This window comes from Prionailurus bengalensis, chromosome B1 (assembly GCF_016509475.1).
Source record: "Prionailurus bengalensis isolate Pbe53 chromosome B1, Fcat_Pben_1.1_paternal_pri, whole genome shotgun sequence".
NCBI classification, from domain to species: domain Eukaryota; kingdom Metazoa; phylum Chordata; class Mammalia; order Carnivora; family Felidae; genus Prionailurus; species Prionailurus bengalensis.
The window spans coordinates 199,934,591-199,944,777 of record NC_057344.1 but is presented as its reverse complement, the minus strand read 5'-3'; the positions used below and the strand labels follow the sequence as shown (position 1 = coordinate 199,944,777).

The following is a 10,187-nucleotide window of genomic DNA, read 5'->3' as shown; positions in this document are numbered from 1 at the left end:
TCCTCCCCCTCCTCCTCCTCCCCCTCCTCCTCCTCCCCCTCCCCCTCCCCCTCCTCCTCCTCCCCCTCCTCCTTCTCCTCCTCCCCCTCCTCCTCCTCCCCCTCCTCCTTCTCCTCCTCCCCTCCTCCTCCTCCTGCTCCCCCTCCTCCTCCTCCCCCTCCTCCTCCTCCCCCTCCTCCTTCTCCCCCTCCTCCTTCTCCTCCTCCCCCTCCTCCTCCTCCTGCTCCCCCTCCCTCCTTCTCCTCCTCCCCCTCCTCCTCCTCCCCCTCCTCTTTCTCCTCCTCCCCCTCTTCCTCCTCCTCCTCCTCCTCCTCTTTCTCCTCCTTCTTCTTCTTTTTAATCTTTACTTCTTTATTTTTGAGAGAGATGGCACAAATGAGAGGGGGGGCAGAGAGAGAGAAGGAAACACAGAATCCGAAGGAGGCTCCAGGCTCTGAGCTGTCAGTGCAGAGCCCAGTGCAGGGCTCAAACCCATGAACTGTGACATCGTGAAAAGAGTCAAAGTCGGATGCTTAACCAACTGAGGCACCCAGGCGCCCCTGTGGTTCCACTTGTTTATTGATCCAACAAGAAGTCACGTGAAAGAGCCCCCTCCCTCCCCTACTCCCTGTCCACTAAGACTGAGGGGCACATCCTCATATTTTAACATCTGGATACATAGTAATGCCTATATGAATGTTTCCTGTGCTCTCAGAAATTTTTAGACCCCTTCTCCATTTTCTAAACCTTCCTGAATTCCCTCCTATGTTTTTGTTGTGTTTGGTGATCTGGAATAATTTCCAGTTCACGCCTAACAGCACAGGGATGGAGGGCAAGCCAGCTTAACATTATTAGGAACGGTAAGACATTTTAAGATGTTTTGCTTAATGCCCCCAAAACTCTTCCTCCCTGGAGCCAGCCTTCCAAATTTAAGTCCTCATCCGTTACTGTGTGACCTTAGGCAAGTTACTTCATCTCTCTGTGTTTCCATACCCGGTGTAAACTGTACACAATAATAGGCCTTCCCTCCCGGGGTTGCTATGAGGAGTAAATAAATTACTATGTGTACAGCTCTCAGAACCGGCCTGGCACACAGTGAGGTAACTGGGCTTAACAGATCACTGTTAATTACGACTTGACTTAGAGTTGTATGTGGATTGCTCATCAACTTAGATTCTGTTCTTTGTAGCTATTTTCACGTGAAACTATGGTTGAAAAGTGAGCGGTAGGATTGTTTATTGGGAATAAATGCTTCAGATTACAATGATAATTATTTTTCCTTTCTTTTCATGTTCTCTTCGGACAGGGTTCTAAACCTAACTTGGATCGAGAATATTTAACCATTTAGCTAAAGATGGTATTTTTTACGTGCAATGCATGTGGCGAATCTGTGAAGAAAGTGCAAGTGGAAAAGCACGTGGCCGTTTGCCGAAACTGTGAGTGCCTGTCTTGTATTGACTGCGGTAAAGATTTCTGGTAAGTTCTACGTAATTCATGTAGATCGTAGTAAAGACCCAGACCAGTCTGGGAAGCCCTGGGCCCCATGAGGCCTTAAAAGAAAAAAAAAAAATGGAGGCACACTTGAGCAAAGAAATTAAGAAAACAATTAAAAGTGCTCTGCAGCCTATTTGCTCTCCAAGGACAATCCGAAGAGAAGACAGAGGGAGGGGTGAGGGTGTGGGGAGCATGTGGTCCGTCGGTGGCACTCAGCGTTACCAGACCCTGAGAGGTGACCACCCAGAGTAAGGCTACAGGGGCATGGTGGGCTGGCCACATCGAAGGGCTGGATTAATGAACCAGAAACTGGTGGGGGGCAGGGAGGAGAGACGGGGTCCCCCCGCACAAGCTCGCAGGTGATGGTAGGAGCGAGCCCCTGGCCCCCGGGTGCGTCTGGTACTTCCGCTGAAGGCTCTCTGGACAGGGGAGGACTTCGGGGGTGGGGGGCAGGCCAGATTTTTCACTTGCTTCTCTCCTCTTTGGGGTGGGTCATGGGTCATTGTTTGCAGGTGGCTCCCCTCAGTCCTCGGTTGCCTCCCCTCCGCTTCCCAGGGTTTAGGTGCAAAGGTGGCTTTTGGTGCCAATGCCTCAGTGTCCTGTGTGGTATTTGGATTGATATTTACTAACAGTCCATTTTAATTTCATTCTCGAGCAGTGATTTTTTTCAAAAATATTTTTTTTTTGAAAACTGCTAAAGTCTTTGTTCCTACCTAATCCTAGGGGGAAGCCTTACCTGTAACACAGGGGAAAATCGGTTTTTTCTCATTGAGAGACTTTGCCCCCAGACTGGTCCCAAACATTTCCCCGAGGGTCCCGTGGGGCTTCCAAGTGATTGTAAGAGACAGAATCAAGTTTCTTTGTGTTCTGAGACTTGGCAGTCTAGAACTTTTTAGTGACAAGATAGCACCATTTTACTTCAGCTTTTAACTTCTTGTACAACTAATTACTGATTGCCTACTGTATAATCAGGAAATCATACAGACTTTGTTATTTAAGATAAAGCCACCCTATTGCAGAGAATTATTTTCATTTCTTGTATTCTGCATATATTCACTTATGAGAAAAAAAAGAAGTACTGCCTGTCAGTTTGGTTTAAGACGTTTGTATCTAAAACCGGGTGGAAGGTTTGGCTGTGGGCTCTCCATGGGACAGTTGGAGGACAGACAGTGCGCCTGCCCTGCCTGCCCTGCCCGGACGTTATCAACAGTAAAACCACATGGAGGGCAGAGGGTAGGAGCAGCATGTGAGCAGGAGCCTCCGCTTGGAGAGTCGGTCTGACTGTGGAACTTTGTATCGCTTTGAAGGGGTGACGACTACAAAAACCACGTGAAGTGCATCAGTGAAGAACAGAAGTATGGTGGCAAAGGTTATGAAGGTAAAACCCACAAAGGCGATATTAAGCAGCAGGCATGGATCCAGGTAAGGTCTTTCTAGTTCATCAGGTAGCTGCTTCTGACCTCTTCCACTTTCTTTGGAAGCCTGAGAATAAATGCACCCTATGTGCAGACAAGATGCACAAACATCGCGTCTTAGGACAGACGGAGGCGGAGCCACTGGGCCTTGACCAAGAGTTCTTTATTTCTCTGTGAATACGGCTGCAGTGCATTTGGTCTTTAATGCGTACATTCTGCAGATTTCTTGCAAAAATGTTTTAGAATTCTCACTTTCCCTTGGCTACGAAACGGAACAGAAGCTTTCTAATCTTCATCTGCTTCCAGTGATCGTGCGGCTTTTTATCACTCAAACCGTGTTTTTCTCCGTCACATCTGCCAGTCGTCAGAATTGGGCAAAACAAAGTTGTTTTCATGAAGAAAAGGAATTTTCTACCTGAAGAAAATGGAAACATGCACAGTAAAAATGGCAAGAGCAGCAAAGTCCCTAATTCACCGAGAGGTATAGCTTCCAGGATGTTACTCCCCAGTCACAGAATAGTTAGGAGAAAGGATTCAGAACGGAAGGTAGGAGAAAGAGGAGACAAATGCCATCTTTGTGGAAATTCTCTACCCTCCTGGAAACTGGATACGCAGTAGTTGACTCCCTTCGGTGATAGTTTAAATGTGAGTTTTCTGGTGTTCACTAGTTTACCGAGTTAGCAGACTCCTGGGAGGGGAAGTCTTCCCGTTCACAAAGGACTAGTGACTGAGTCAGCCCAGTGCAGATACAGAAGCTGGTAAAACTGCTTATTTTAAGTAAGATAGATCGGCTGGTGACCATCAGCCTCACTTTGGGGCTCATACTGTATCTTAATCCTCCCCAGAAAGAGGTGACATTCTAGGTCCTGAGCTTGAAGTACCTGGGTGTAGGAGTTCCGTCAGGCTTGCATGACACCCTCTAAAGCAGGGCCAGCAAACGCCAGACAGCCCGGCGCAGCCACGCCCATTTGTTTCCATATGGTCTGTTGGTGCTGGGAGCTGCAGGGGCATCGTTGAGTAGGTAGGGCAGAAACTGGACGGTCTGCAAAGCCTAAAATCTTTACTGCCTGGCTCTTTTCAGAGAAGGTTTGCTGACCCCTGCTGTACGCTGTCAGGCTTCTGTGGCCGCACCACCGTATTAGGGGTCGAGTTCTCTTTCAGGTGCTGTCCGGGTCCCCTGGTCCGCTAGCCGTCTGATTCCTCCCGGAACCCCTAGTTGACAGCGTAAACAGATGGGGAGGACTCAATGTGGTGTGCTGGCTGTTCTCCCATAGGGAAAAATCCTCATAGGGATATTCCTTACATCCCTAAAGCCTTCAGTTTTAAAGACAAATTTTGGAATCCTGTTAGTGTTCCAAAACTGAGCATCCTTCTAGATGTCTCTGTGCTTACACACAGGGAGTGGATAGACGGGTCGAGGAAAAGATCGCCCACTTGCTTGGGTCATGGCGTTTCCCTCTAAACTTTGTCACCAGCGCCCTGTTCTGACCCACATGCCACTCAGGCGGGTGCCCAGCCAGCTTCACTTCTTCCTTGTTCACATTTGCGTCATGGTCTTAATTTGTTTTCCGCCTGGGTGCCGAGAGAAGCTTTGTCCTGTCCTCAGTATCCTGTATCCATTCCTTCAGGTCTGTGTATATATATATAGCTTTAATTCTTTCCTAATACAGGGACACCCGTCCTGCGCTCTGTGTTTTATTCTCTTGGCTCCTCGAGGACCGTTTTTCTTGTGTACGGTCACTTCCTTAACTTTAATAATTATCTTTTTCCTCTGCCTTCAATGATATTGCCATAAGCATCTTCTCAAGGTCGCTAATTTAGGTCTCATCCCTGTTCTGTTCCTGCTACTTCAGACCTTATTTATTAGATCTTCGTGTCTTGGTCCTCAAGTAATTTCCTGGTCTGGATAACATCCATTTTCGTCGGATTCTTTTGATCACTTGTGTATATTTTTTTCCAAGATTTTAGAAAATTGTGGTAAGTGGTAAGTTAAGCACGACATAGTTTACCATTTTAACCATTTTTAAGTACACAGTTGAGGACATTCACACTGTTGTGCATCCATTGCCACCATCCATTGCCAGAACTTGTTCACCTTCCCAGACTGAAACTCCATCCCCGTTAAACACGGACTCCTCGTGTGCCCTCCGCCCCCAGCCCCTGGAACCTGCCATTCCGCTTTCTGCCTCTATGAATTTGACTGCTCTAGGGACTTCATATACGCAAAATCATGTAGTGTTTGTCCTTTTGTGACTGGCTTATTTCGCTGAGCACAATGTCCTCCAGGTTCGTCAGTGTTGTGGCAGGTGTCAGAATGTCCTTCCCATTTAAGGTCGAGCAACATGCCGTTGTGTGGACGGACCACGTTGTGTTTATACGTCCATGTGTTGGTGGACACTTGGGTTGCTTCAGCCTTTGGCTATTGTGAATAATGCTGCTGTGAACACGGATGTACACATATCTGTTGGAGTCCCTGCTCTCAGTTCTCTTGGGCCGTGCACCCAGAAGTGGAATTGCTGGGTTTTTTAATCTTTTGAGGAACCGCTCTCCTGTTTTCCATATGGCTGCGCCATTTTACGCTCCCGCTAGCAGCACACAAGGTTCTGGTTCCTTCTCATACTCCCTAACACTTTGCGGTTTTTTTGATAATAGGCGTCCAAGGGGGTATGACAGGGTGGTTTTGATTTGCATTTCCTGAGTGATAATGATGATAAGTATCTTTTCATGTGTTATTGGCCATGTGTACATCTTCTTTGGAGAAATGTCTATTCCCAGCCCTTTCCCCATTTTTAAATTTTTTTTTTAATGTTTGTTCGTTTTTGAGAGAGAGAGGGAGCGTGAGCGGGGCAGGGGCAGAAAGCAAGGGAGACAGAGGATCTGAAGTGGGCTCTGTGCTGACAGCAGAGAGCTCACCACAGGGCTCGAACTCATGAACCACAGATTATGACCTGAGCTGAAGTTGGATGCTTAACTGACAGAGTCACCCAGCACCCCAAGGTTGTTTGTTTCTCACTGTTGAGATGTAGGAGTTCTTTAAATATTCAGGATATTAATGCCTTATCAGATAAACGATTTGCAAATATTTTCTCCTGTTCTATGAATTGCCTCTTCACTGTTGACAGTGTCTTTGATGTACAAAATTTTTTACATTTTTATATAGTCCTTTTTTGCTGTTGCTGTTTGTGCTTTTGGTGTCGTGTGCAAGAACAAGAAGTCATTGCTAAATCCACTGTCATGACACTTTCCCCCTCTGTTTTCTTCTAAGGATTTTCTGCTTTTAGCTCTTAAGGTTGGGTCTTTGATCCATTTTGAGTTAATATTTATGTGTAGTGTTAGGTAAGAGTTCAACTTCATTCTCTTCCATGTGGATATCCGTTTGCCCCAGCACCATGTGTTGAAAAGACTGTTCTTACCCCATGGAATGGTCTTGCCACCCTTTTTGAAAACCATTTGCCCATATAGGCGAGGTCTGTTTCTGGGCTCGCCACTGCATGGGCTGACATGCCCATCTTGATGCCAGTGCCATGCTTTTTTTTGATTACTCTAGCTTTGAAATCAGAAAGAATGAGACCTCCAACTTTGTTCTTTTTCATGATTGTTGTAGCTATTTGGTGTCCCCTCAGATTCTATGTGAATTTTAGGATGGAGTTTTCTATTTATACAAACGAACAAACAAACCCAAATGTCAATTGGATCTTCATAGGGATTGCATTTAAATCTGTACCAGTCACTTTGGTTAGTATTACCCTCTTAATATTAAGTCTTCCAATCTACAGACACGGGATGTCTTTCTGTTTATTTGTGTCTCCTTTCATTTCTTTCAATGTTTTATAGTTTTCAGTGTCCAAGTATTTCAGCCCCTTAATGATTAAGTTTTTTAAGGATTTTATTGTTTTTGATGCTATTGTAAATGGAATTGTTTTCTCAGTATCCTTCTCAGCTTGTTGGCGTATGACGTCTAGACCTGAATTTTCAAGTGGGGATTTTGAATCCTATGGTGGCTGAATTTGTTGGTCCTCATGGGATCTTTAGTGGAATCTTCAGTGTGTTCTACATGTCAGATGAAATCATCTGTGAACAGAGATGGTTTTCCTTCTTCCTTTCTAACTTGGATGCCTTTATTTCTGTTTCTTGCCTAATTGCTCTGGCTAGCACTTCTGGCACTATGGTGAACGCGTAAGCATAGACATGAATACAAAATCTGGCCTTGGACTGCAAAACCTCTAGCCATCGAAGGACACTTAACCTGGCTTTCGTGAAACTCTTGTGCCAGTTGTTTATTACTTGTTTTATCTTCCTTTTTATAGAAAATTAATGAATTAATAAAAAGACCCAACGTGAGCCCCAAAGTGAGGGAACTTTTAGAGCAAATTAGTGGTTTTGACAACGTTCCCAGGAAAAAGGCGAAATTTCAGGTATGGATGGGATATGCCTTCCCTGGATGGAGGGGACGCGTGGCCCAGTGACTGAGCCTGCGGGCACCTGTCAGAACGGGACAAGTCAGGTTTTTTTGTGTGTCTGTTCCTTACAGAACTGGATGAAGAACAGTTTAAAAGTTCATAATGAGTCCATTCTGGAGCAGGTGTGGAGTATCTTTTCTGAAGCTTCTGGCAACGTAAGTCAGATCTAATTTCAGATTTGTAGTGTGGCAAAAATGATTGGTAATGATGAAATGGGAATGTCTTATTTTTGGAGGTCAAGACAGCCTTCTTTTTCAGAGAGCCTCTTTGTGCCTTCATTTATGGGAAAGAATAAACTGAATGCACTGCAGAGAAGATTTCCTTATTGTGCAGAGAAAGGTATTTAATCCCAATGTTTGATAATGGTACCGGCTAACGTGAAATGGCTTGCTTAGAAATCAGGCAGTGGGATGTACTGGAAGGAGGAACTTGGGGCGTCTGACAGACCTGGTTTGAATCCCTGCTGTGCCGTTGGCCAAACGTTTGATCTTGGGCACTTTATTTAACCTCTCTGAGCCTCCGTTTCCCAGTCTTAAAAGAAAAGAAGACTTAAAGAAGTCCAATTCATGCACCGATTTGGGACTTAGTGACTGATCTCGTGCTGGGCCCTGAACAAACACCGTAAAATAGCTCAGGCAGTGACACAGCCAGGAAGAAAAATAAACCGTGAGGACATAGGGAGTGACTAGGGGTTCCTTTAGGCGAGGGGTTCACAGAAGGCCCCACACGTGCATTAAAGCAGCCGAGGCTCTGGAAGCATCCCTCCCCGTGCCCGGGCCTAGTGGGCATCCGATGCGCGTCTGTCTCCTTCCTTCTGTGGAGTGGGAATCCCTCTGGCGTAATCATCCACTGCCTGTCAGGTTCCATCTGAGGGACCCCTCGGTGTGGAGCACATGCAGAGTCTTGGTCTGATACCGTGTGGCCTCCTTATAGGTGACGTCGTTAATTAAAAACATTTCCCCATTAATTCACCTGCACCTTGCTCCTGTTTGGAGCCTACACCCCATCTGTAGACTGAAATCAGTAGCAGTTTTCAAAAACAACAATGGGGTTTTCCCTTTTTTTTTTTTTTTTTTTTTCCCCAAGTAGGCTGCACACCCATCGTGGGGCTTGAACCCACGACCCCGAGACCAAGAGTTGTGTGCTCCACCAGCTGAGCCAGCCAGGTGCCCCCGACAGTGGGGTTTTCTGACCATCTTTTATTCTACTCGCCGTGCCAGGAGTTGACCGACTTATAGAGAGAACAGTTGGGGCAGCAAATTGGAATAAACGGTGAAACTGTCCTGTCGTGGCTCTTCCAGAACAGACAGATTGGGCCTTTGGAATCTCATAACCAGTCACGTATGTGCCACCTTTGCTCAGGGGCCCCGCCCATCTTCTCTGTGGTCTTCTAGTGCGTGTGCTGCCGGAGCACGCCCTGTCACCAGTCGTTTGATTAGCGTTTAGGTGGTACTGTTTTTTAAGGATTATTTTAAGGATTATTTCCGTTGTTTGAGGTAAGAATCAAAGATTTGGGATTACTTCGTTCACTGCAGAGGTTTTTTTTTAAAGTTGTTTCTGATTTCCCTTTTGAAGCTGTGAACATATTAAGTCAGTGAATAATCAGGACGCAGCCCGTGGCCAACTGAGCCCTGTAAAACACGGCTTATTTTTGTTTTGCCTCTGCCCTGTGACCTTCACGGCACAACCCAGTGTGAGTGGCGCAGACGGCTCTGTGGCCCCGTCCGTACACACCTCTGGTGTCCATCCCTCCCGTTACTATGTGCTGGGCATCCAGCCGGAGGCCCTGGATCCTCTGCTCCTGGGGGGTGGGGGGGGATTTCCTGTGCCCCAGGACAGCGTGCCTGGTCCCCGCGCACACAGCTGTAATGAGGCCAAAGTCCTGCCCTCACAGAGCTGTGTTCCAGTGCGGGACGGATGATGGCATATGCAGGTCCCGGCCCTGATGGCAGGACAGGGCGCGGAAGCCCTAGGAGAAACGGTAGGCGATAGGAGGGGCTCTGTTAGGAAAGAGGGTCGGTGCAGGTGTCTCTGAGGAGAGCCTGGAACGAAGCAGAATATGGGGGATGAGTTTGCCTGCCCATCACCGAGTAGCTGCCAGATGGGGTGCGTGTGTCCCTCTCCCTGGGTGCGGAGGGGAGGCCCCAGCTAGAGACTTGGTCTGAACGGGGCAGAAGGTGGGTTGAGGTGTGTGGCTCTCAGTGGTCATAACAGTGCCTTCCCATAAGCTAGGAAGGAAATTGTAGGCTAGGAGTCAGGCGACTTGGGCTGCTTCTTCCTCCTGACTTTGTTTCTGAGCCCACTGCCTGCCTTTGTGCCATGCGCCTGGCCTGGCTGGTGTCTCTGACCTGCTGGGGAAACGCAGACGCTGTGCTCTCAGCCCGGAGTTGAGCACTGAGGAGGCGTGACCTTTGTAGAGCGTCTGTACTTGGGCGAAAGCCAATCCTTGTTTTGGCTCAGTTTGGGGGACAGTAGCTCCCTCCTTGAGACCTACTCTCCCAGATGAAGGAGACTGGAGGTGACTGGTCTGTCACCTGGCTGGTAACTAACGGAGATGGCTCTTGGGCGCTGACATCCAGTGGTTCCCGCCGCACCCGACGCAGCCCCATCCAGACGCGTTAGGACTCACCAGAAGCTCAGGGCATTGCTGGGGTCATCCTTGAGAAGGGGCTGACATAGAGACCAGCACAGATTCAGGGTCAGGGAGTGCAGCCGGCAGTGGCACTCATTTTGCTGGGGCCGTGGTTCTCAGTCGGATCTGTGCACTGGCTTGAAGAAGTTAGAGTGCGGCTTGTGGTTCCCTAGCTTTCTGTGGCTCCCTGTGCCCCATGCTTCCCAC

At 47.7% G+C, this 10,187-nt stretch overlaps 1 protein-coding gene and 1 pseudogene across 4 annotated transcripts in view; both read left to right on the top strand.

Annotated features, from left to right (window-relative positions):
- LOC122479048 overlaps positions 1–201 on the top strand; it is a 1,999-nt pseudogene extending 1,798 nt beyond the window's left edge.
- LYAR (Ly1 antibody reactive) overlaps positions 1–10,187 on the top strand; it is a 23,989-nt gene that overhangs the window by 6,981 nt on the left and 6,821 nt on the right. For 2 of the 4 annotated variants that reach the window (XM_043572973.1, XM_043572974.1), the window contains exons 2-5: positions 1,286–1,455; positions 2,781–2,895; positions 7,196–7,303; positions 7,420–7,503. In XM_043572973.1, the coding sequence (XP_043428908.1) occupies positions 1,334–1,455; positions 2,781–2,895; positions 7,196–7,303; positions 7,420–7,503 (429 nt within the window). In that variant the 5' untranslated portion in view covers positions 1,286–1,333. Of the gene's footprint in view, positions 1–1,281; positions 1,456–2,780; positions 2,896–7,195; positions 7,304–7,419; positions 7,504–10,187 lie in introns of all 4 variants that reach the window. The other 2 variants (XM_043572975.1, XM_043572976.1) reach the window with 1 other exon arrangement.